Source organism: Myiozetetes cayanensis, unplaced genomic scaffold (assembly GCF_022539395.1).
Source record: "Myiozetetes cayanensis isolate MyiCay16 unplaced genomic scaffold, myiCay2020 scf14, whole genome shotgun sequence".
NCBI classification, from domain to species: domain Eukaryota; kingdom Metazoa; phylum Chordata; class Aves; order Passeriformes; family Tyrannidae; genus Myiozetetes; species Myiozetetes cayanensis.
Window position 1 is genome coordinate 7,503,030 of NW_026087048.1, and position 25,848 is coordinate 7,528,877.

The window sequence follows — 25,848 nt, forward strand, 5'->3', positions numbered from 1 at the left end:
TCCACAAAGTTCAGTGCAAACACTACTGCAGTGACTCCAGCAGCTTCCTTTATTTACAATAGTACTGTATATTGAAAAGGTTATTTAGTAGAGGTGTAGCTCAAGTCTAGTCGGCACTTTCTTGCTGGAATTGTCCATAAAGGTGGCAATTGACTTTGAAAAGGCTTAAGAAAGAGGGTGTCTGGTGCAGATGGAAGGGGTTATTGATGCAACTGATTGCTGGATTCTTGAGACTGCTGAACTAAAGAGAGCAGAGAGGACTCTTGCCAGCCAGGCAGCCAGCAGGCGGCAGGAAAAACTCACTAAACCCGCAGTGGTGGGCATTAACCATGCACCGCGGATTTTCTCTCTAAAACCTGCTTTGCCTCTCATGAATTTTTATTCAGCGGCGCGAGATCTTCCAGAAAGGCGAGGCGGAGGAGAAGGGCTGAGCAGCCATCCCGGCTAATGACAGACGAGCATCTCCCGGCGCTGCCCCCGGGCCGGGGCCGCGCCCGCCCAGGTGCCCGCGGCGCGGGGAGCGGGGCCGGGATCCGCCGGGGCGGTGCTGCCCGCCTCGCCCGGCCCCTGCCCGCCCCTACCTCGGGCCTCACGGGAAGTGATGTTGCCTTGACGGAAAAGACACGGTTGCGGCCCGAAAAGGGGCAGGTGCGGCGGAGGCGGCGCTGCGGGAGCCCCGGCGTTCGGGGGAGGTGAGCGGGGAGGAGGCAGCGCAGGGAGCACGGAGGGGGTCGGGGGATGCAGGGGGGGCGGCTCCGCTGAAGGGGGTTAATGGGGGTCTGGGGATGGGGGGTCTGGGGATGGAAGGTCTGTCCGGGGAACTGGGAATACCGCGGCTCCGTGGGGGTGCCTCACCGCCCAGCCCCGCCCCGCATCCCACTCCGCATCCCGCTCCTCCAAAGCAGCGTCCCGGGGGGGCTTTAACAAAGGGAGCTGAAATCGTGAGATAAACGGGAAACGGCTGAAGCTTCGGCCTTTCGACTGCCCCGCATGTGCTGAGCTTCACAGCTGCTGCCGTGAACGCGCTGACACTAATCCCTCTCAGGCCTTCGCCTGTAGCAGCTGTAGGACCTGCAAATGTCCCACTGCTACCGACGGGCGTTTCTTTTTTACAAAAGAGAGCTGGCTGGCATGTCTGATTTAATTTGGGAAAAAAAAAAAAAAAAAGGCTTTAAAAATGGTAAGTCGTTGAGGAAGCAGTGTGCTTTATCTGCTTAGCCAGAACTTGAATCTTATATTTGAGTATCAGCAGATCTGTTGCTTCTTTCTCAACACTGCATGTTTCTCTGACAGGCTTCTTGCTGGGAAGGTTCAGAAGGTCTCCTCGGCCTGATTTGCAATGCTTGGGCTAAACTAAGGCTTTGATGATCTTGGATCTAAAGAAAGCTAAGTCCATCAGAAAAGCATATTGTTTTTTCTAGCTCTGTAAGTATATTAATATATAAATTAATTTATAAGAGGTATTTTTTATGGTGGTAGCAAAGTATAAAGGACATGCCTAGAACTTTCAAAACCACTCAATTTTTATCAGTTCTTGGAGATGCATCAGGAATATTTTGAGCTTTCTGGTCCTCAAACACTTTCCCTTATGGTTACTGCTTATGAGTTTTTCATCAGCGTAACACATAGACATGTTTGGAGTTAGGAGTTCTTCTAGGTGTTACTGGCATGGTGATGTTTTTCTGTACTTAAAATTTTTATCAAAACTCTACAAAATTTATTCTTGCTGCCTTTTCTTGGAAATTTAATCTTAGGTAGACATCTCTTCTCAGCCCTTCTTTCTCTTCATAGACTTTACTTCTGTGAGTGTTCCAAGAATTTGCCAGCTAGGGAAATGCATATAGTACAATATGCATTTCAAATGTTGATATGTAAATATAGGAATAGTATTTGTGATGCTAAATAGATGTCTCAAAAGCAGGGTTAAGATGATGGATAAAAGAACAGCATGTTCCTGTGTTTCTTGTTCAGGGTTCTAATTTTACATCTACTTAGTCTCTTGCACAAAGGAGTTTGGGAGAGGGGGTGTGCTACAACTTACTCTGTTTTATTTTTACAGTTAATTAAATTTCCCATCAGCACCCAGATATCTAAAACCAGACTGTAAGTTTCTTTTGCTACTATCGTTAAACATGGGAACACAGTATTTTATCACTTGGCAACACATTTCCTTTTCTTTCAAAAAGAAGATAAGGTGAGATAAAAGAATTTTTAAGTAGCTCTTAGCTTTTACAGAAACAAGTATTAAGAGCAGTAATCCTTGTGTGCCTTTGAATTCTTGGCTGTTCTCTTACTGCCAGGTATCTGCTGTGCTGGTGCAGATCAACACCATGACTAAGAGCAGTTGGTCATAGGCAACAGAGGGATAGTTAGAATTAATTTAGAAACAGACAAAATTGGCACTAGAGATGGACTACAAAGAATGACAACTCTTGTTCCCATCGATGTCTCAGCAAATAATTAAGTTGCATTTAAAATGTATTAAATGCATGATTTAAATAGTTAATCATCAAATGTTCCCTTCTGTATTAAAACTGCATTATTGTACTCCTCTGCATGCGTGATCTGGTCCTACAGAGGGTTACTTAGATATCTGGAGCAAACCATGTGCTGGGCTAGGCATGTGCAGTGCTCAGGAAGTTCCTTTCGCTCCTCATCTCGCAGATACCACTCATGCTGCAGATACAATCATGTTTACACCATTGGCATCAAACATGGCTAAAAAGTTGTTTAAGTACAGCATGGTTTAAGAAATACTTACCTAAAAGGCAGATTTTTATAGAAGAAACACATTTTTTTTTCTATTTATACAAATATATTCCCAACCAGTTTTCTCTGGGAATAGCATGTGATTAAGAGATTTCTTTTCCTCCTTTCTTTTGTTCCTCTTTTTAATCAGAACTGCCTCCCTGTCAGAAGGCAGTACTAACTTGAATTGCATTAAATCAGCTGAGATCACACCCTTTTATCTTCAATGGAGGTAAAACCATAGTCCTAGCCCTGAGTTTCTTTCCTGGAACATCCTTATATTGTTTTGTTATCATACATAATAAAGCAGAATTTACTTTTGATTGTTGTAAGAAGTAGTCTCAGTAGCCTGTGATTTATTTTCCAATCTAATAAGCTTTGAAGATTAAGTTATGGCATATAGATTAAAATATGACATATAAGCAGCATAATTTTTTCCTGTGATGTTGATGTGGCTTCAAGGGGTTGAAAATGCTCTGGTATATGTGACAGTTTTGCATAGTATCAGGTGGTGGAATCCTTTCCTCAGACTGACCAACATTTTGGAGCTCACCTAACAAGTTCTTCAGTATTTTAAACTACTCCAGGAAAAAAATGGCCCTTGCTTTTATGGGTCTGAAGATAATATCAAAGTGTAAACCAATGCACCTCTATTTTCCTGAGTTTCCAAATCCATTTCCCGTAGCTGTTCCCTTTCTTTCTGTCTGATACCTTCACTGATGCTAAATGAGTAAAAATAAAGCATGTTAGAAAAAGGCACTTCTGGAAGACTGTGAAGACTGGTACTAAGGTAGGAAAGGGGCAGGAAGCAGCAATGAAGATGCAAACTTAGCAGGAGGAATACAGCTTTTCTAGAAATTTGTGGTTTGCAGTGGACAAGAGACGTTGGTGTATATGTGAGCAGTATTTTTAAATTAAAAGTCAAATCTATGGGCATTTGCAAATAGTATTTTAAAAACAATGCTGCACTTCTGCAGTAATTCTTTGTGTAAAGGCAATATGTGAATCTGAAGACTGTCAGGAGTATAGGTAGCTGAAATATTTTATGTGCAAATAAAACACTGGATGGATTTAAGGATATAAAGACTGCTATAAAGATCAAGCAGCTGATCCCAGACTAACTTTGGAGTTTGCCATTGCAGTTTTACAGCTGTGTACAGCTGTCAGTTTAAAAGGTGGTAACAGGATAAAGAAATAAATAGCAAAAGAGATAAAACCTCTAAATCTTGAGTAATACTTACTCTCAGGTAAAATGAGCTCCATGAGTAGACGTAATATCAATCAAAACTGTTGATACGCTCTTTTTACAGTACTTTTTTTTAACCATATGTCATTAGAAGGTGATGAAGGTTCTCTTGGGAGAAGTATGGTTGCTTTAAAGGCATCCTCCCATTTCTAATTAAACCCTTCAGAGTGGCAGTGCTGTCACAGGAGCTGCTGTTTAGCCAGGAAGGGGAACAGCATGTGCTCTCCAAAGTCAACCCAGTCTCGCTCTGAAGGCCTAGCTCATTATTTTCATAACTGCGGGATATTTCATTTGGTCTCTTATCATTCAAAGAGCTGTAAGGAGAACAGTTGCTCTGTGGACTGAAAGGAAGAAACCAATTCTTTCCTGTAACATCCTTGGAGAACGGGAATATTTGGGCTAGACCGAAGGCTGCTATTCGTGATAAAGACTAATAATGCATGCGTGTTGGGCAGGAGGGAAAGAAAAGCTGATTCCTTTTTATCATTAAAAAATGCAAGGTTTCTGTTTTTCTAGTGTGACTCTGCCAGTCTTGCTGGTATAATCCCCCTGGTAATTGCATGACTGTCATGGAGTGTGGTGGATTTTGAAAATTTCAGGATATCACTCAAAACTAGGTAATTTTGGGAGATGCTCGTGCTGTGAAATTGTTTTGTGAAAGGTTTGCATGAGATGAATTGCTGTTATTGCCAATGGTTGGTGCTTTCCAAGTCTGCTTTGAAGCCTAGCTAACATTCAGAATGTGGATTATACCAAAAGTAGCATAACTGGGGTCTTTCTGTGGTGGTTTTGTTTTCTTTTTTCTTTAATTGCAAAGGTTAATCATAATTCTTCTCCTCCCAGTTGTTTTGTTCCAAACCAAACTTTATGCATGGCTGAATATGACCCAACATACAGGTATGAGGTTATGTTCTAGCCCTGCTGGTATCATCCATTTCCAGCAAAGTGTTTCTCATCCAGCACTTTCAGGTCCTGTGCTCATGCTCCACTGACTTTCTCCTCTAACAATGATTCAACTTGACAGCTCTTTTTGTTGGGGCATGAACTGTCTGACTATACTTAATTTTTCTATATTTTTTCTTGCACTGGAATGGTGTCAGGGTAGACATCTCTGTACAAGGATGGTGTCAACCAAGTTTGAAGATAGTACTGTCTGATTTGATTGTATTTCTTCTGAATTTGATAGCAACATTCTCATAATTTTAGTTTGGATAAACGTAGCCCTAAATTGAAGTTGTTAAAGTGATACTTTTTAATGTACTTTATCTGTGAACTAGAATAAGTGACTATAAATCTATATTTGATAGTTTTCTAGAACTGTCAGTTTGGATATAGCCCCCAGTGCCCAGGACAAGGCCTGAGATTCTGCTGTGTGTCAGTAGGAGCTGCAGAACAGACTTTGGAAGGCTTGTGAAAAGAACTGGCTGCAAAAGTAGATTAATGCTTTTCAGTAGGTTTTAAAACACAAGACACCCCCTGCCCCGATTTGGACTGGTAATACAGCAAAAATCAACTACTTTTTATTCTATTCACTCTTAATAACAGATGTGCTTAGATTTAATTCACATTTAAATAGGAAATGTCTTTAAATCCAACTTGAAAGTAAATGTAAAACTGAATGCCTGTCCCGGTATGTGCTGCAGCACGTACAGCTTGGCCAGCCGGTGGGTGCCCCTTCCAGCCCTGGAAAGCTGTAAGTGCCAGGTTTCAGGGCAGGCAGACATCTGACTCTTTTCTTTATTCAGCTGCCAAGTTTTCACAACATGTGTAGGAACTTTGTGGCTTCTTCCCCTGTGTAAAGGAGCATTAGGCTGATCAGGAGATTCAAATGTGGGGAGAAGGCAGAAATAACAGAAATTCAGTGTCTCTGCCCCTCTCTAATAAGCTTTGTTTCCTTTGGAAACCAGGCTAAGAGGCACGTCCTCATTTCAGCTTTGCTTTTTTGAATTGCAAATTTGGAGCTTTGCTCCAAGAAGTCCTTGTTGCATTCATAATCTCCACTGTGGTGTGCTGAGCCCTAGGGAATTTTTCTTCAGAGTAGCATCCTGAGGGATCTTGAAGAATGGGAGCAGTAGCATTTTTAGTAACTGGGAATCACACAGGGAGTGGAATAGGGCCAGTGGGACTTGAAGACCTACTTTGGTAATGTGCTCCAGAATCACCAGGTCTACAAGCCCACCCATTCCTCCTGCACACCCTGAAGGAAGGTAGATCAACCAGTCAGGTTACTTCACCTAGGGAGGCACTATATAAATGGGAAAATTAAGGAGGTCTAATGTTAATGATGTTCATGTTTTAAGAAATGGTAGAGAAAAATATGTATCACAGGTGTTTAGTTAAGTTTCATGTGCTTCATTGCATGGAAGATCAAACAATAATATACCTCAAAAGCAATACTTTGCTGTAGCTCAGAAGGAGCAGACTTCTCTGTCTGTCACATAGTGCACATAACAAGCCTTTCCATTTTTCCTCTTCCAAATTTGTAGTGGTAAAAAACCACTGTTGTCAACTTACGAGGAAGAGGAAGGACCATTTGCCCTGTTAAGTAGATTTACAAAAGATGTGAACAGGGTCTTCTTCTCTGCTGAGATGAGTTTTAAAAAGCGGTGTCTTTCACTTGGTAGTGACATGTTGGATCAGGTAGTACCAAGAAAAAAAACATATCAATTAGGCTTAAGCATGAATAAAAATATGAAGAAAAGGTTAAAAACTGTATTAATATTACAGGAGTGTAAAGCATTGAAAATCATTTCTAAGGAAGCTGTAGTGCAATTGTTCCTTTAAATTGGTACAGTAGCTTCCTGTAAAGCTCCTATGTTTTTTAATTAAAAAAAATACACTTAGTCATCAACCCTTTTAAGTAGATAAAGATCTTTGATCTAAAATGAGATCTGTAACTCTTCAGAGTGAAGATAGAGACATCAGATTACTAGCATGTTTTTATAGCTTCTTACCCAAACAGCAGGCAGTGCTGTTGTAGGTGTTCTCTTCATGCAGTCAGGCACCCACTTCACCAGTCTTACAAAATGTGAACCAACATGACTCTCACAGAGGAGCTGTAGCATGTCTAGTAAGTCATCCATCTTTAGGTGAAATACTCCTCTTTTGAGTGCAGATTATGTAATTTGAATAGTGAATGTTGCCAAAATGCCATTTCCTGCATGCAAAAGGATCAAATTTGTTCATTTCAGTCAGAATGAATAATCATGGTTGTTCATGCACGTTTTAAATAAACTTTTTTTCACCATCAGTTGGTGTTTTAGCATCTTATGGACCAAGGCTTTATCTCTTGAAATGCTAAAAGAAAGCTCTGTCACCATTACTAGAAATTGCCTAGATTGGCATACAGTTGAAAGGATTTTGTCTTCTTTAGGATCTTTTTAGTCTTTCAGGTCTTGAGTTACAGGCACATTACTGTATTTACAGACTGCCATTGCAGTAAGTAGCAACCTTCAAGGAAACAACTATGATTCTGTTTTACAGTTGTAGGAGTCTGCCTGTACCAATTAATACATTCATATGTTTCCTATTTACTTTTTTCTCACTGCTTCTTTTTCTATTTTGTAGGGTATTTTTCTGTGCTCTGGCCATCCTTGAAGTTTGCTATCATATGTGTGTTCCAGTGGCTGCTTTCCCCCTGCTCTTGCATTTTTAAAGTTTCCTCTTTGATTGCCAATAGAGGTTTTGTGGCACAGATCAGATTTGTGGATGCCAACAAATAAAATTACCCTTTGCTGCCTTCTGATTGGTTTTCATTCCATGGACTTGCAGGTCATCTAAAGAATGCACATGTGAAAACTATGGATGTTGGTAAGAGCATGGTGAGGTTTTAGTGTGTGTTGGAAAAAACCATTACCTGGTCGGAGTGCTGAAGAGGAGACCCCCACCAGAGTTGGGTAACTGGGAGTGGGGAGAGCAGAGGCACTTGGCACTGATGTTAGGCACAGCTTTTGGCTTTGAAAACAGAGATGTGTTCTGGAGTATTATTTGAAATGGGCTATTAATAGATCCAATTCTGCTCCTATTTCTCTGTTCAGTGGCAGATCTCTTAATTTCTGCAGACAGGTAACAATCCAGCATTTTCCTAGAGGAAACACCTGCTACAGGGCAGTTTGGACACCTGCAGTTTTTCTCAGGGGCATGGAATGCATGAAGGCAAATACTCTGATGCTTGTAATAAATACTGCACACTGTTCACTGTGTTTAACTCCTTAGATTTCCTTCTAAATTCCTAGGCCTGTATAGCACAGAAAATTTTTGCAAGTAGACCATAAATTCCATGCATTCAGATCACCTTGTTCATACGAGTTGTTTGTTAAACCATTGGGAAGATTTAATAACTAAATAGGTGGCTGTTCCTTTCTAGAGCTGTGGCTTCAAAATACATCTCACAGTTTCAGGACTTTACTGGTGTAATTTTGATCCCCAGCATAAATGAAGAAGATGTCCAAGCTCTTCTAACCCCCCTGAGAAGCAGCGAGAGGAAGGCTTACCTTGGGCTGGCTGCAGTGGTTCCTGTTCCAGCTGCTGTAGGTTTGCTTGTGCTTCCTGCCCCCACTGCAGGGTTGGCTCAGCTGCTCCTGCAGCATTTACTGAGAAGCTGCAGAAATGTTAGTTTGAAAACAGAGACCATATGTAACCCAGCACTGATGTCCTCCCAGGTTACAAACTGAGGCCCTGTGTTTTGGTAGTAGCTCTGCAGTTTGAAGTCAATGTAACTTCACCCTCAAAAGATAAGCTTTATTTCAGCTGTACCTTTCTAGCACGGTCTTACTGTTGTGGAAAAAGCCCTTGCCTGGAAGGGGAAAGGGAAAATGAGTTGGTGTTCCTCACACCAAGTTGGTAAGAGGAAAGTTGAGTAGCCTCATTTTGTCCTGAAATAAAAAGTCTGGGGATTATGAATTATATGAATTATGAATTCTGATTAATTAATTGCTTTCCCATTAAATATGGAAAAATCTTTCTGTGTGGAAGAGTTTGAACTGCATTTACATTGGTGGTTGAGACTTCCAGACAGACAGTGTGTGTAGTCACCCCCCAGGGCTGTTTGCAACATGGCAGAAGAGTTATTGCTTTGTCTGTCAACACTTCTTATCCTGTTCCTCCTTCTGCACTCTGGGGCAGTTACCAGAAATTGTAGGGTGCTTGTGGTCTGAATATTTCTTCACAGTTAAGCAAATGTGCTGGTATTGATCAGGGAAGCAGTTAAAGCTTAAAAATGTGCACGTTTCTGAAAATTGAATGCATTTTTTTTTTCTTATTGCATGTGGAAGCAAAAAAAGGCAGTTTTATATTCTTCTAAAACTGCTGAAATTTATAGAAGATTGAATTGAGCCAAGGATGGTTAGAGTTTTAAATATTACAACCTGTAACTAAATATCAAATAAATTGATTTTAGTTAATTCTGGCAAAATGCTAAGGCAGGGCAGGAAAAAGTGTTCCAGCTCTGTATAACAGAACTGAGATGTTCACCGGTGAAAAGACAAGAAAAAATGGCTTTGATCCACATGAAAGGAGATGAGATAGTTGAGCACTGAAACAAGTGAATGAAGAAGCTTGTGGAGTTGTCTTTGTTACTGGTAGATGAATGCATTAAGGATATGTTATATGTAGCAGGGCTGTCTGCGGCACTTCTTAAATTATAAGATTGGAGAGTAGTCTTAGAAACCTTCCTGATTTCCTTACTTTGCTGCTCTTGAAGCACCGTGAGAAAAGAAACTGAGACAAGAAAGGGTTGTGCAAGGTGACTCATCTGTAAAAGCTCCTCTGCTAAATCTTCCATGGTGAGTGCAAAACTCGCTTTGTCTGCACCTTTCAGTCCCTCGCTGTGAGCACCTGTAATGTCCAGGGTGTCTGTGAGGGGAGATGAGGCTTGTGGTGTCTGCAGGTGGCTGTGGGGTCCTCTCTCATCCCTTGGACTCAGCACAGGGCCCCCCATCCAGCGAGTGTTTTGGTGCAGACACCAGTGTTGTTCAGGGGCCAGATGTGTGAGTCCTGCCTGTTGGGAGCCTGTGTTAACAAACTTGTTGTGAAAGAATGGACTTACATGTTAAATCAGTAACTTTATTTTCTTGAAGTTATTTAAATGTTTAAAATGTCTGCATGTATCTCTCAGGATTGTGCAGGGACAGGAGCTTGCCTGTTTTGCTGCAATGGTCCAGAACGTTTCTGGCAACATCATCACTCTGGTCTTTTGCTGGAACTTATTGCCATCCAAAGTGGTTCAGGAGAAAGGATTGGATACGGAGGCCTACAAAGCCCTGTAGTCCTGCTGCCACTGCCCTGCCAAATCCTTCCAGCTCCCTCTCACGTGGTCTCACTCTGGTGCTCGTGCCAATTTTGTTATCATTAACTTTTCCTGCTATCTGTAAAGGTGTAAAATAAAGCCAGACTGATATAAAACCAGTTTGGGGAACTTTCAGTGTTCACTGTGTTTCATTATACTGCATTTGCTGTTATTTACTTTATTTTTTCTTTTTGTATAGAAAACTTAGAAAAAGTTGCAATTACACACTGCAATTTCCTCTCCTTAACGACAAGGAAGAGGAGGGTCAGTAGTTTGTGCGAAAGTTCAGCATGTATTACCTGGTTTAGGGAGATCCAGTTAGCTACGTCGCTTGGTTTTAAAAGGAGGAAAAGGGATCACTTGATCGGTCAGCAAGACCACATGACAAGCAGCTGAATGTAATTAGGTGGGGAGAGTGGTTGTGTGGGGCTTGGCAGCTTCCTACAGCCATGCAAATGTTGGAGCTACTAGTCTGAACTACACTGTTTTGGTTTTGTTTTCTTTCTCTGCTGGTACTACCTGTAGATGAGAAATGGCTCTTTTTGCATGACTATGGTATTCCAGACATCTGAGCAGTGTCAGGGAACTTGTCACTGAAGCACTCTTGGAAAACTACAGATCTATTCACAGCTGTTAAGCGTAGGTATGTAAGCACTTTCTCTTTTTTAGTTATTTTCATAAGATTTATTGCATTGTTTTCCTTGAGCTGACTGTTGTGTACCAGCTATTCCTCTTTTAAGGTCTTTGAAACAATGTCACTGTACTTTAACAAACTGTCTGGACTACCTTGATTTTGAGGGACAGTTCAGCATTGCTGCATTGTCATGTTCTAGAGGGAAAAGTAAACTTACAGCTGGGGAGTACACTTGGTATGGATTTACTAATTGCTTTTCACAAATAAATCAATCAGATTTAAAGACAAACCAGGGTACGTTTATTAATAAAATTAAATAACTGCAGTGACCTGTATCTGGATTCAGTAGCCATAAAATGCCCATTCTGGTCCCAAGTCATCAGCCTGCATTTTCTTCTGTGTTAAGTCAAACTTGTTCTGCAGTTAGAAGGTGGAATTGGACCTATGATAGTGAAGTGTGCTGTGCAAGTAACATTGATAATACTGAACAGAGTAACTCAGGATTTTTCAATGTTGCAGTTCTTGAATTTTTTCCCCCTCTATTTCTTCCTGTATTCCCATCAGTATTTAAAGATAAATTATACTCAATAAAACAGTCCTTTAGAATGGTGGTTTTTTAACTGGGTTGTGCACCAACATATTTGTTCTCTTGTATACTAAGTGGATGATAAAAAGAATAAAAGTGGTGTGTTGCACAGTCTGTTATTTTTCAGTCTGTTATTTTTAATTAGCAAAAGAAATTGAACAGCAAGGAACCATGAGAGCTCATCCAGTTCACATTCCATGTTCAATCATATAGTAATGAATTGAATCTTAAAATTAATTATGGTAAAAACAGTATGAGGGTGGGATGTTATTACTGTGGTTTTTATCTCCTCTGGAAGAAACTCAAAATGCACATACCCATCTGACTAAGTCATTCCTTGTCACCCCAAGCATGAATTTGTAATCAGACATCCTTTCTAGCTCGTGTGTTTGCCAGCATTTTTCTAATCACGGACCAAAACTCGAGTTTTTGTAGACTGTAAATAACCAAGGAGGAGTTGTTCAGAGAACAGAAAACAGTGTTCTCGTCCACTTCTGTGGGAAGGTCACAAGGCTTTCCTGGGTTTTTATTGATGTCTGTCATAGATTATCTTAAGATGAGTTTTCTAGTCCTGATCATCACCAGTTGACTTTTGTTTATGAGAAAGAATTGAGAAATTCATAAATACAGTTAAATAAATATGTGTTGCTGCTGTTTCTTTATAGTCATTCCCAATGTATGAAAAGATTATATAAAATAACTGGGCAAAAAGATTTTTGTAAACACTGATGGTTGGATTAGTGTTTCTGTTTTTTCTGTGCTGTGCTGGATGGATTGGTTGTCATGGCTGCTTCATGGTAATTTACTGTTATATAAAGCTTTCAATTATTGCATTGCATGTGCATTTTGAATGTGTGTTACAGAAACTAATTTCTAGCACATTTAGGTGGTGATTTCTAATAACCTAAGTTGCCTGAGAATTAAATTTTGATAATGTTGAGATTTTGTTGTACAAAACAATATTCTAGCATGTGGTGCTACCACCCTTTCCTCACCATACTCCCATGGGATTTCAGTATATTTGCATATTTCCAGCATGTCTTTTATTTATAATACCATCTTAAAATATCCTTAGAAATTAAGCCTGGTAAAAACAAACTAGGAATCTACTTCAGCTGGACTTCTTCAAACATGTCACTAACAAAGGCATTAAAGAGAAACTGTAAAATTTTTTGCCTTTAGAAAAAATAGAAATAAAGAAGACCAACCAAAATTCTGAAATTGTACAAAGCTTAAAAGAATGAACTAAAAAAATCTTGAAAGCAGTTAATTGGAAAAGATCTGCAATGTATCCTAGTACAATGAGAGAAAAAAGCTTTAGACAATGGGAAGGAGAAAACAGAGTAACTTTTATTTGGTCTAAAATGTTTTACTTCGTAACTAGGAAATAGTGTAGCTCCTGCTTTTGAATTTTGTTTAAACACTGTGTGATAGAGATAAAATTTCTTTTAAAAAAATCAGTCTCGATACACTGTGATACAACTGTTGGTATAAACAGAAGCAAACTGGGATCTTGGTGAGGAGGGAATCCTCTGGGAGTGAGTGGGTTGGGGTATGTTATCATAGCTCCACTATAGGCACTGCAGCTGTACTGATTAGTGCAAACTGAGATTTTCTTTTTGCACATAATTTGATTTTACTGGAATCTCATTACTGGATTCTTAGTTCCTTCTATAGTAAATCAGGAGCACTGATTTAAAATCAAACCAAACACTGCAAGCCAAACCTAGTCTTTTAATAGAAAATGAAACAGCAGCACCTATTTTATTGAGTTTCTTCAAACAGAAACTCTTGTGGGACAGTATCATTACATACTCCCAGTTTCTTGTGACTTGTGCATAGATGAATAGGTTCTTTCATATCTGCTTACCCTTTATATGCCATTCTTCATTTTAGAGGGTTGTTGCCTTTCTCAGTCATAATGTAGAATGTAAAAAATTGCATGCTGTTATCTGGTTTGTCAGTTTGCAGGAGATTTTTGGGTTCTTCATAAGTATTCAGTGTTTATATTTGATGTTAAGCCAAGACAGCTCAGTCTGTATCCACTGTGGTGTGATAACTGCACACGCCTTTCCTTGACGCTGTTTTCTACAGGGAACTTGCTCTGCTTGGATCAATTAGAGCAGTCTGACTGGCAATTTATTTTCTTTGCATAACTTTATATATTTTTCTCTGGAACTTGGGTCATAGAGGTGGTTGTTCTGTAAGCCGGCTGCTGCTAAGCCATTTATTAGCTATAGCAGAACCATTCTGAATTTTAATTGAAGACTTCTGAGGGGAGAGGTAGGAAGTTGCCTGTTACTGTAGGTCAGTTAAAGTGAAACTATGCTATGTCTGCAGGAAATGTTATGAAAGAATTCAGGAAGGCATCTACAGCAGGAAAAGCTGGCAACAGCTGCCAGGTTCCAGCCAGGGGTGTTACTCTACAGCGATCTCGGGCCCTCCCTGCATGTGGAACTAAACTAAAAGGAATAGTATGGGCAAACTGTGGCATTACACTTTGTGCTGCTTTTTGCTTTCCTTGCAGGGCTCATACAATACCTCCATGACAAGAATGAGTGTAAGAAATTCTACGTTGCTGTGCTCTTTATCTGAGCAGTCTTTGCTGTATATCAGGATTTAGCTATAAATTCATGCTGTAATATGGGATTCTGATCAGAGCAGTGAGATAAATAGTGTTGGCAACTCAGGTTGAAAAACAGCAGGCTGTTTGAATGGAAGCTTTGTGTTGTGCAGTTCAGCCTGCTTAATCGGTGCTTCTTTTGAATTATGCCCTCCCCGAGGCTCTAGAAAAGCTGTGCTAGGAGATGAATTGAAGCAAACCTTTTGCCAAAGCACTGTCTGGCTATTTTGGCAAACTGCAGGGCCTCAGTGGAAAGCTTGGGCAGTGTTAATACCTTCTGCAGCTCTGGAGCTGTTCAAGTGAAGATTGGTGAAAGTACAGGCTTGGTTTTCAATTCTTGAAAAAAACCCCACCCAAAAGCTGTAATATCGGCTTTACTTTGTTGGAAGAGTTCAAGTGACACTTCTGAGCCACAGGCATGCTCGAAATGGCTGTGTCTTGCTGCCTCACAGAAGATTTCTGTGAAGATTTCTGTTTTGCTGTCACACATTAGTAACTTCCTGAAGAGGACAGGTTGTGGCCTATTCAATACTGCCTATTTCAGGCAGAAATGGTGTTTTATTATGTCATGGACAAGTTCAGTTATGCCCAGAGTATTCTCAGCAAGTTATTTCTAACCTTCTCATAGCATTTATGAAACATGGAAGTGTCACATATGCTTATAATTTCCAGACATGTTTACTAAAAAATCCTGCCCAATACTGGCTGAAATCTCTCTCTCAGACTGTAGCTATTACAGACTCTGAAATCAAAGGCTCAGTTTCTTTTTGAGACCTCTTAGGGGCAGATTATTCGCAATGATGACACCCATCTCTCAAATTCTTTGAGGTGTCATGCTGCCAGCCTGTCCCTGACTGTCCCCACACGGCAGCAGGATGTGGAGTAGGCCCAACGAGCTTGGCACCTGCAAGGGTGCTTCTGTCAAGATTTTATGGTTTTTAAAAGATTGAGAGAAGTGAATTCTAACTGTGAGCCTCAGTTTTATCAATCTGGATAGAATATATCCTTTCCCCTCTGTTCATGTGTATTGTTCCCTGCTTAGCATCTCTGACTGTCCTGTAACACTGGATAGGAGATCATGGAGTATATCCTTTTCCAGTTGCTGGACAGGCTTTTTCTTAACTGACAGCATCCCTTGCTTTCCCAAAGACAACTACAAACTTATTCTGTCCTTTTGGCTAGATCCATTTAGGAAACCCCTCTGATTAAATATTTGCACAAATAATTTTTTATTGTTCCTAAAGTCATGCCTGATATCTGTAGACAATAGAATTTTTCCACTCATTAGAAATGGATATGGATTAGTTTTTCAGCCAGTAACTCTTGATAATCAGTAAGTGTTCTGGGGACCAGGATGTTTTCACTGGTTGCTGGAAGTGTGATCTGACACATAAGCCCTGCTCTAAAAGTCTTGTGGTCAGCTGTTTCCAGAATAACTTCTGAGGGACTTTAAAATCTGTGGTCATCTAAGTAATGACATCTGACTTCCCGAGAAATAAATAGCAAAAACAAAATGTAAGAAATCCTCTCTACTGTGACCCCTGTTAGTTATGTTATACTTAGAACAGACTACAATATTCCAAAAAAGCAATAAGCTAAAGAATGATAGCAGCTGCCAAAAAAAGGAGTAAGTTTTGTTGCATCTTCCAATCAAAAACCAGAGTTAGCAAGGAACAGAGTTTACCTCCTATGGAAAACAAAAGAAGCTGTTATTTCCCAATCCAAAGGATGAAAAGGTGTATTAAATTCTGCACTGAAACCCTTTCCTGCCTCACCCCTTTGTAAGCTCACCCACATCATGTTAGATGAATGATGCAGTTTTATAGCCCCATTTATATTGTATTTGTGTGGGCTCCACTTCTGTCTAACCATGACAGGAGGTATCTTCAGATTGTTTGTTGCCTGACCTTCTCCACTGACTTTTAGTTGACCTAATCATGATAATTTATTTTTGCCAGATTATGTCCCTCTAATGTAACTTATATCTTGTATCCTTCATAAGCTTGGCAGTGTGACCTACTTTTTGTGTTCCAGGTATCTGGTCTATGAGATGAGGTGGCAGATAGCTGAGAACTTCCTGTTCTGAAGGAGAAATATATATATATATTTGTTATTTTTCTTAAAGAAGCTGTAAATATTTTCCTCTGCCTATTTACAGTGTGTGCTTTTATGGGCTTAAACAAAGAAGCTGGTCTGACAAAATAGGTGTTGCAGCCTATTGAATCACCCATCTAGGCAGAGCATAAAATATACTTTCTTTACCAGGAGTATCCACACATTTTCCTTGAGATGCTGCTTCATTCATATTCTACCTGCACATATGAAACTGCTTCCTTTTTCAGTTTTTAGATTTTTAACCTTTTTATTCCTCTTATTCTGCTTTTTTATGTGTTTTTTTAGTCTAACTGTCTGCTGGAAGTTTTTACCTCCTGGAAAACTAAATCATTCCTTGAAAGAAAGACTCAATTCTTATGATACTGTATAATCCATATTATCTTCCCCTTTATCCTTCATTGGCTATTTCTGAGGGCAGAAATAGAAGTTTACTCCTTTTTCTGACCCTACTGGAGTTGAAAGTGTTGCTGAGTAAGTGGGTGGTCAAACTCCTGGATATTTCTCTCCAGCTTTGTGGGTGAAATCCTGGTGGCTCCTGTTTTGTCTAATAGGTTGGAAACTGTAAATCAGTGTAGGACTGTCATTCATAATTCCTTGATACTGTCAAGAGCGGGTCCAGTGCAGTGATGTGTTCCACATGTTAAAGTTGGGCTGTGAGTAAACAGGGAGGTGGGTCCCAAAGTGGTCAGAATTGTCACATTAAGGAAGGATGCTGAGCGTCACTCTGAATTGCTTGGTTTTAAGTCAGTGGAAAAGCATGGCATGTAAGCCATCATGCCTTAATGTATTTATTAGAGGAAGAATTGAATGGCTGAGGATGGAACAAGTAGTATGGAACTGTTTAAAACAAATTTAAAAATTCTTGCTTTATTTTGCCCGGTCTACTCTGGAGTTTATTTGCATTATACAGATGTTTGATTCGCTGCTCTGACTTGAAAGCAATTTCTGATGAGAGTGCAAAGAGGTAACTCATGAGGCAAAAGCTCTTGTTCCCAGGAGGGGGACAGGTCCTCTGAGACAGTTCAACTGTTTCCATCACATACCGTTGCAAATTATTATTTATCTACAGTATTTTATTACCATGAAGCATGAAAATGTTAGAAACTGCTGAGGGAATAGAGAGGATGCTGTGCTTTTTACAGAGAAATTGAAACCACACAGAGATCTGTAAGGGGAGTGTTGGACTCTCATCTGCAATGTGCCTGGGTTTATTTTTCATTTTTTTTCCAGTTCCATGCTGCTTTTCATTCCTTTATGTAACTGAACCATTCTTTGAAATCCAACCTCCTTTTTGTTGGTTTGGTGATACTGAAATGCAAATACAGTTGCAAAACTAACTGTTTTTTCATTTCCTTGCTTCTCCATTCCTAGTTTCCCCTGGTTTCCTGGAAACAAAATCCAGAATCTGCCTTTTCCTTGCCCAGCCTGTTGTGTAAGGTTCTCACCACATCTGCAGACCTGTTGCTTCCCTTTTGTGCTCCCTTTCTGGGTAGGATCATGATTTTATGCCTGGCATCTCCCATAACTCATTCTCACAGTGCTTTGTGTGCCTGTCGGTTCCTCTTGCTCTGCAAAATGCTGCAGTTGCAGTGATGCTGACAAATTGTCAGAGAGCACCTTCTGCTGAGTTAAAGTGACATCAGCATTTAGAGGCTAAAACCTCACAGCCTATTTTTTTTGTACCTCTTTTTGCAGACTCCTGTATGTTCCTTGAGCACCCTTAAAATTACTTAATCTTTCTGAGAAAGAGACAGTCTTTAGGCATTGATCCTGCAATTCCTCTACTGATGAAACTAAAAAGATCATAACAGTAAAATGTCAGGTAAAGCAATTGAGAGTAACCGAAAGATAAATGCTTAGAGCACCAGAAACTCTTCCTGTCGTTTGTGAGAGGAAGGGTTATGTTGCTTCTTGTTATTTATGTTGCAGAAAAGCCCCAGAAAGTGTCATTTTGGCCACAACTAAAGCAAGCCAGGTCATATATTTTCCTAAGAAAACAAAACCAGTGCAGCTCAGAATATTTCAGTGAAGTGCTTCTTTATTAACTCTCTTCCTCCAGTATAGCAGTTACTTGAGTTAATAAAAAATTGTCATCATTTGCTTATATTACATTTGTACATATCTGGCAGCTTTTAACAAAAGGTGTTGACTAAGCAGGAACATGATTTAACTCTGTCCCTTGTTTCGACAGAGCAGGCAAGTGTCTGCTGGTGACCAGTTCTTCAAGCATTAAGGTGCTGCTGGAGCCTTGGAGCAGGGTGAGGCCGTTCTCTGCTCACCCACGCTAGGCAAGAATGTGGTTACTGCTTTGCTGGAGTGTCATGGGAGTGCTGGTGTGACAGGATTCGTGAACTTACAGGTCCAGATCACTTTCTCAGTTCTTCTGCTGTGACAGATGAAGTGACACATAAAATAGCTGTTGAAGTTGTTTTAAGGTTGTGTAGTGCCAGGGTGAAAAACTTTTGCAGTATGAATTTATGTGCACTTGCAGTATGATCAAATCTGTCTAAATGCGTTATTACCAATTTGCTTGTATTTACACATTATCCACTGAGAGATCTGCAGTATCTCCCTTTTCTGTTTGTGTGGGATTTGGAGTCCTCTTCCCCCAGTGCTCATTTCAACCCTTTGATCAACAAGTCTGCAGCCTCTACAGCAATAAAAGATCAGTTTATATTAAAGACTGCTGTATCCTCCTCACACCTGAGACAAAGGATTGTAGAGCTGTGAATGGAACCGAACAGCTGTGATCCATATAATCCAGCATTAACGCATTTTTGTATGAAGACCCTTGTTAGGAGCGGTGTAATTGTATTAAGGTGTGTGGGTGGTTTCACAGAAACTTTAGATCTGCTTCTGGGTAGGCCCTGCACAAATCTCTCTTGAAATGCTGTTTGCCTCTAGGAATAAATGGGACATGTGAACTGTGTAATTGCTTCCCAGCCCTGCTGTCAGGCAGCACCCTCCTTAGACACAGAGACATGAGGCACACCTCTTTATCTCTGAGCACCCATCAGCTCAATGCAAACAGGTGACACGTAAGCCTCCTGGCTGTGTGCTAAAGAGGTGGTGCTAGAAAAATACTCCTACTGGAAGTAATATCTCCAGTGTGCTAACTATTCCTATAGCAGAGTTTGGGGTAAGTGGTATACCTTACTAAAAATTGATGTGCTTGAGGATTGTCTGACTAGGGGCATACACTGTATGTGTGTACATGTTTTTATTTGCAGCTTAATGTCTTTTTTTTCTTTTCTTTTCGCTTCTGTTTTCATTTATTCACCTCTTTTACCTTCTTCCTTTTTCCTTCTCCTCTCCATCAGCTCAGCAGCAGCAGCACAGGAGTTGTGTGTTCTGTGTTAAGGCCAGTTCAGGAAGCATGTATTCCCTGTTCCCATACTGCATGGGGGAAATCCTGCATGCCAAGCCAGTTTCCTTAATTCATACAGAAACAATACTGCCATAGTCTGGAATGTTTTATCACGCAGTAGAGTTGTGATATTTGTGCCCTGGAGGAAAAATATGAGCCTGTTAACATTGATGGCTGTTGATGTGAGAGTACCTCGGACTAGGAGGTCCAAGGAACAAGAGGAGCACTTGCTTTGCGCCGTTCTGTCCATGATAAGCCACGGTTTGGATGTGTGTGTATGTGGAGGCTCCAGAGCAGCAGCTGGACAGGCACAGCTCTGGTGATGGCTGTGTGGGTCCTGTCAGCAAGGACCCACAGGGAAAGGCCAGTGGAGTTTTCCCAGCACTTCCTCATAGCTCCTGTCCATCTGCATACCAAGCAAAGTGCAAAGCCAGAGCTGAATGGGATTTAAGGAGGGATTTACAGCAGGCAAAACTGGGGAGCTTAAAACTGTGTCCATTCCTGATTTTAATTTTTTTTAACCAAGGGGTTCTTACTCTTTTGAGCAAGATTTGGGAATTATTTTCTTTTGATTACCTGATGAATTCTGATTGTATCATCAATTTTCTCTGACTTCTGCCTACTCTCCTGATATGCAAGGTACAGCAAGGTGGAAGGAAAAACCGGAAAGTGTGGAACTACAAGGCTTAATTAAAAAAAAAAACAAAATTGGAAGAAAAAGATGATATGAGGGTTTTAGTAACAGGGCCATGACTCTTAAAAACTCCACAGCAGTTTTTGCTATGAATGTACTTTGCTGGGAATATATTCTTATTTCTGTTATGTGGAGCTGGAGGAGTCTGGACATTAGGACTGCAGGTCTCGGAAGAAGAGGGTGGAGATCACTTTTTAAATATTTGTACAGGGAGGAGGACAAGGCTTGAAACTGCTATGAAAATAGCTCTTTGCATGTCTCCAAGGATAGGTTAACTGTGCAGGGTTTCACAAGAACCACTCCCTGGAGATATTTGAATAATAGATTGACATTATGGGGTGCAGTGAGAGGCGTGTGCATTTCAAAAGCCAAAGGAGAAAATTTCCTTCTCAAGCAAATCCTTTAGAAGGCATTTTTATGCCCTTCCTGTGAAGGGTTCCTGGTCTTCTACCACTCCTCTGGAAATTGTATTTGTAACCAGCCATGGGGAGAACTGAGGTTTAAGTGGGCTGAATGATGTGGCATGTTTGGACAAACAGACAGTACAAATCAGATATGACAGTAGGAATACCTTTAGGTTTTACTTGCCCAAGGTCTAACCTTGATCTTTCTGTTTTGGCCAGAGCTTTAACCCAGCCCTGTCCACTGGAAGGGCACAGCTGAAACATAACAGTTCCCTACAGCTCCATGTAAGAGCTGTAATGCCCCTCCTTCCTCTGTAGGGTCTTGCACAGAGTGCATGATAAATTAGCTTTCTTACATTATAAATTAGCAGTGATGAGGTGGCACTATCACTTGTCCTTTTTATTAAAAGTATGTTCTACATACCTGTAGTTGCTAACAATACCAATAAGACAAGGCAAATACCTCTGTACAGGTGGGATAGCACAGTAAAAGGCGTGAAGGTAGCTTGTCTTTGTATAATATACTGGCCCTGAGATTTACGTTTAAGACTTTTAAAGCAACAATTAATTTAGGGATATTGAAGCTGAAAGAACACGTGCTTGAGTAGAGGGTGAGCTTACACAGCTCTTTGCTCTTGGAGAACATCTGAGGGCAAAGGAAACACCATGTAAGAGATGGAAGTCTGAATCAAATGCAGTCTTTAGAAAAAACCTTCTTTGTTTATTTTTTAAGCTATTTTCTCCTTTCTTCTCATGCATTTCAATGAAAAGACTTTGTAGGGCTACAAGGTTTGCAATCTGGTTTTACTTCTTTTTCCTTCCCCAGCAGGGGACAGGATTTTAAAAACGAAATAAACCCCTCAAAATCACTTTTGCTGATACATGTGAGTGTGTCTAATGGATGGGGGTTCTTAATTTCTTCTAAAACTGCTCTTATGGCAGTGTGGCTACCTGTTCAACTTGCTTACTTGAACATGCTGCTCCTTCAGACTTGTGTGGTGGATGCAGGCCTGCAGTTGTGGTGAATTTATGTGAAAACTCACTGATAACTATTCCTGCAGCGTTTAGCCTTTCAATCTTCTGCCCTATTGCAAAACTTTGGCTAAAACACGACAAGGGGAAGTGAATTAGCTGGCTGTGGTGCAGTAGTGAGTGTGAACTCTGACACCTAAAACCCCTTTCCTGCAAGGTTTTACTGGCATTGGCATAGTATAAAATATGCCTGGGCTGGGGAAAGGGAGGCTTCAGCACTGAAAAAGGAAAAAAAGAGTCAGTCAGCTTTCCACTGACTCTTCGGGTGGAGAGTATCTGGGGTAAATCTGACCATGGTCTGCATTTGATTGTGGTAAGGCCAGCCATGGCTGAGTCAACTAGTCACAGTTCTGTGACCAAGGGCAGGATTAACACCAAGGTGAGGCTTTAGAGATAGTTTTGGTTTTAGCTGAATGGTGGTGATTGACACCCACATACTGGAGATACAGAGTTTGTTCCAAACCTCAAGCTGTGAGTTGATATTCAAGAAATGAATTGGTGTTTTGCCATTGATGCAAACTACTGCAGTGTTTTACTTGAAATGAATAACTTTTATCTAGTTCAAGCTACAAGTAGTTCCAAAAATACTTATTTACAGTTGAAACAGCAGATTTTACTCTCTTAAAATTTTATTTCATCATCGAATTTTTTTTTTGTATTTTGGTATCTATTTTCATCCTTCATAAGAGGCAATTTTATACCAATTTTATGTTGCTTTTAGAATGGTTATTTTAGGCTTATCTTTTCATGTTCTTGTCTTTGAACACGACAGAAGGCAGCTCTCTACTGTTTGTTTTGGGGGAGGAGAAGCTCAGTAGCTACTCAACAGGAAAGTGCCAACGCACTCACATCAGCCTTTGTAGTACACGTGAAACTTGCCAGTGATTTTTATTACGCATTCTGTCTGCTCCTGCACATAGATCAGACTGCACATAATATGGTTATTTTTTCAAAGGCACCAAAAGGAGAAAGAGAAATTTCTGAAATGTGTATGAGCCATGGAAAAACATATGTGTTGTTTAATGGGAATTCAGGATCAAGATTTGGTTTGAATGATTAACTAGCATCATGATAAAAACTTTAAAAACTGAAAATTGTTCCTCAAAACAAAACAACCCAACAACAAGAAAAAGCTTTCTCAAGACTGAAAAATAGTTATTAGTAGAAAATTATTGTAATTTTTATTTCATTATAGTGGGCACTCTGGAAAAATGTGAGGTTTTTTTGTGTGTTAGTAATGCCACAGTGAGAGTGAGGCCAGAATTGCATTGCTGGTATGTTTAAGTAGCTTTTACAAGCTTCCATGCAGATTAAAATCAGTTCTGCAGTTCAGGTTCCAGATATCTTGAATACTTTGACCTTGATTTTCAGTCTTTCCTGAAGAAGGTAGAACTGTGTTGCCTTCTCTTTCTAGTAAGAGGAATGGACTAAAATTAAAGATGCACTTTTTCAGTCACAGCTGAATTTGCTATTGGATTGGTGTAATCGAGAGTTTAAGGTGAAGCCAGTGTAAAGGAGTACAGAACTGGTCCCACTGCTCGATGCTTTGTAGTTCAAATAGTGATTTGTATTTTAAACGTTTGTTAAAAGAAGCCCTGGCAGAGCTGGTGACTAACTCATCCTTTTTCCTTTGCTTTTTAAGGTGCCTCCTGAATTCTCACTATGTCTGATGGGGACTATGATTACCTCATAAAATTTCTAGCACTCGGTGATTCTGGAGTAGGAAAGACCAGCCTTCTTTACCAATATACAGATGGCAAATTTAACTCCAAATTTATCACAACTGTGGGCATTGATTTCCGGGAAAAGAGAGTGGTGAGTTTTCACGAAGAATGTGTTATTTGAAAATGGTGTCTATTTGTTAAAAATCAGGCCTGCCCATCCCTTTGTGCAGGCATGTAATCCATAGTTTGTATGGATCCATTACTGTGTACTTAATCTTGTGACAGGGGAGGGGTCTCATTTTACCTGGTGATTTTTGTTATTGTTGCATGTATAGACCCATTTCCCCAAAAAGTTAAAGAAGAGCTGATTCTAAGACACCACTTCATTCTGTTCAGCAGGTGTTGGTGGGAGTGTTTGCTCCATGAATTTTGCACATAATACCTGGAGTAACACTTTTATTGTTGAACTCCCTCCACAAGGAGGAACTGAGCTGTAGTAAAAATGCTTTTTGCTGTGTGTGAACTGAAATGGACAGTGAACAAAGGCCGTGGTGTTGATTTTTAAAACTGTTTTATAATGTGGATGAAATGGGATAGCATGATACGTGCAGATGATCTGGCTTCCTAAGCAGTCACCACTACCAGAGAAGAACTGTCAAAAATAAGGTTTTGTTGTTGTTTTTTTTTTTAAACCTGAGTTGTTATTAAACTAAGCAAATGTACTTTTGATATGAAACTGAGCAATGTGTTATGATAACCAACTGGATGCTGGTCCTTACTGCTCTGGGAAGTGGAGCTGGCACCAGTTGTTTTTTCACTCTTCTGTACAAGTATTAAATGCCTGATGATTTCCCAAGTGTCCAGAAATCTGGACAGTGCAGGAGGCATCGTGCAGACTGGCTTTTGATGCATGACATGCACCAGAGTCATGTGAAGAGTAACTATCTTTATGAAAATGCCAAACTGGTCTCTTGAATAAGTCAGTATTCCTTTTGTGGGACAGTAAACATGGTGTGTTTGCTTGATCAGCATTTGATAACTCAGGATAAGATTTAGGTTTTGCAGCCTGAATTTTATAATCCACAAATTCAGCAAGATTATGTATCTTTAAAGGTGTGTTTGGAACTCCTGTAGTCTTAGGTACAATGGCAGTTGAAGGTGAAGACGATGACCTAACATGAAGTTTCCTAAGCAAGAAATGAATCTGTTTTTATCTGATCCTTCCAAGATTAATAGATGCCCTTATTTATGTTTTTATGCTGAGTAAACTCTTCAGCTTTTATTATTGTCATGCAATTTCTGCTTTATAAACTGTGATATGATAAGATCTACCCTCAGCAATTTTTCAGCAATCTTTTGGCAGCTAAGAAGAGATGTCATTATCTCCATGAACCTATTTGCTAATGAGGTTCTGCTGGTGGCAGAAATACATTGCCAGATTGCGTTGTTGCTTTCTTATATTTTCATTTGAACATGATACAGGATAATAGTAAAAAAACCCATAAAATCAAAATACTAAAGTCAATCTTATGGCTGCTCTAAATATCTGTGTGGAGGTCGTAGTCTATTGGAGACTGCTTTTCCAATTCACTTTTACCTTTATTTTTAAATATTAAATTGGATGCAAAATAAAAATGCTACTTATATTACTTTTTTCTTATAAAGCAAAGGGATTGAGTTGTAGTTGGGATCTCTGCATTGGCAGTGCTGCATTTATTGCATTTAATGACTTCAAACATGAGGTTTCTTTTGTTCTGTAGCAGCTGGACTGGTAACAAATTTACCTTTTTCAGGTGTATAGACCCAATGGGCCGGATGGTGTTGGGGGCAGAGGACAGAGAATACATCTTCAGCTCTGGGACACTGCAGGGCAGGAAAGGTATGACTGAAGATGGGAACCTGTGCTTACTGTAACACTGATGGAAAGTTTCCTGTGAATACCTATGAAATTATAACTATAATTTACAACTGCAGGACATGAAAACTGTAATTCTTGCTTTTTGTCTTTTGGAAACTTTCAGTTAACTTTCTTCATGGACAATATAGATGCTTTTAAAGCTTTTTCAAGTTTTTCTTAAATTTCTGTAAATATGTTGAGGGCTTGGGGAAGTCAGGTAAAATCATCTCAAAGGATTCTTTTTTATTTGCCTATCAAAAGAGTAGAATCGTTGTGATTGTTAGTCTTCAAATTAAGAACTGAGGTGTTTAGGGGATAAATTTCTGTTCAAAGTTAGAATTTCATTATTATTTTAATCTCTGAATCTTGATCAAGGCATGCTTTATAGTAGAAGCTTTAGTTTAAAGCTCTCACACTCCAGTCTCTTTGATTCCTTAGGCCTTGATTAGGCCCCAGTAGTGTTAGCAATTCCTGTTACACAGTCCCTGCATCAGCAAAACAATTACGAATGTTTCATTCTATTAATTCAGTCTTAAGTTACCTCAGTTTTAT

At 40.0% G+C, this 25,848-nt stretch overlaps 1 protein-coding gene across 2 annotated transcripts in view; it reads left to right on the forward strand.

The window, feature by feature from the left end:
• The first annotated feature begins 572 nt into the window (after positions 1 to 572).
• The window catches only part of RAB27A (RAB27A, member RAS oncogene family), a 30,550-nt gene continuing 5,274 nt past the window's right edge, over positions 573 to 25,848 (forward strand). Inside the window, exons 1-4 of one of the 2 annotated variants that reach the window (XM_050309601.1) lie at positions 573 to 692; positions 1,294 to 1,425; positions 23,378 to 23,550; positions 25,193 to 25,278. In XM_050309601.1, coding sequence (XP_050165558.1) covers positions 23,398 to 23,550; positions 25,193 to 25,278 — 239 coding nt within the window. In that variant the 5' untranslated portion in view covers positions 573 to 692; positions 1,294 to 1,425; positions 23,378 to 23,397. Of the gene's footprint in view, positions 693 to 1,293; positions 1,426 to 10,728; positions 10,924 to 23,377; positions 23,551 to 25,192; positions 25,279 to 25,848 lie in introns of those variants that run through there. The other variant, XM_050309602.1, reaches the window with a different exon arrangement.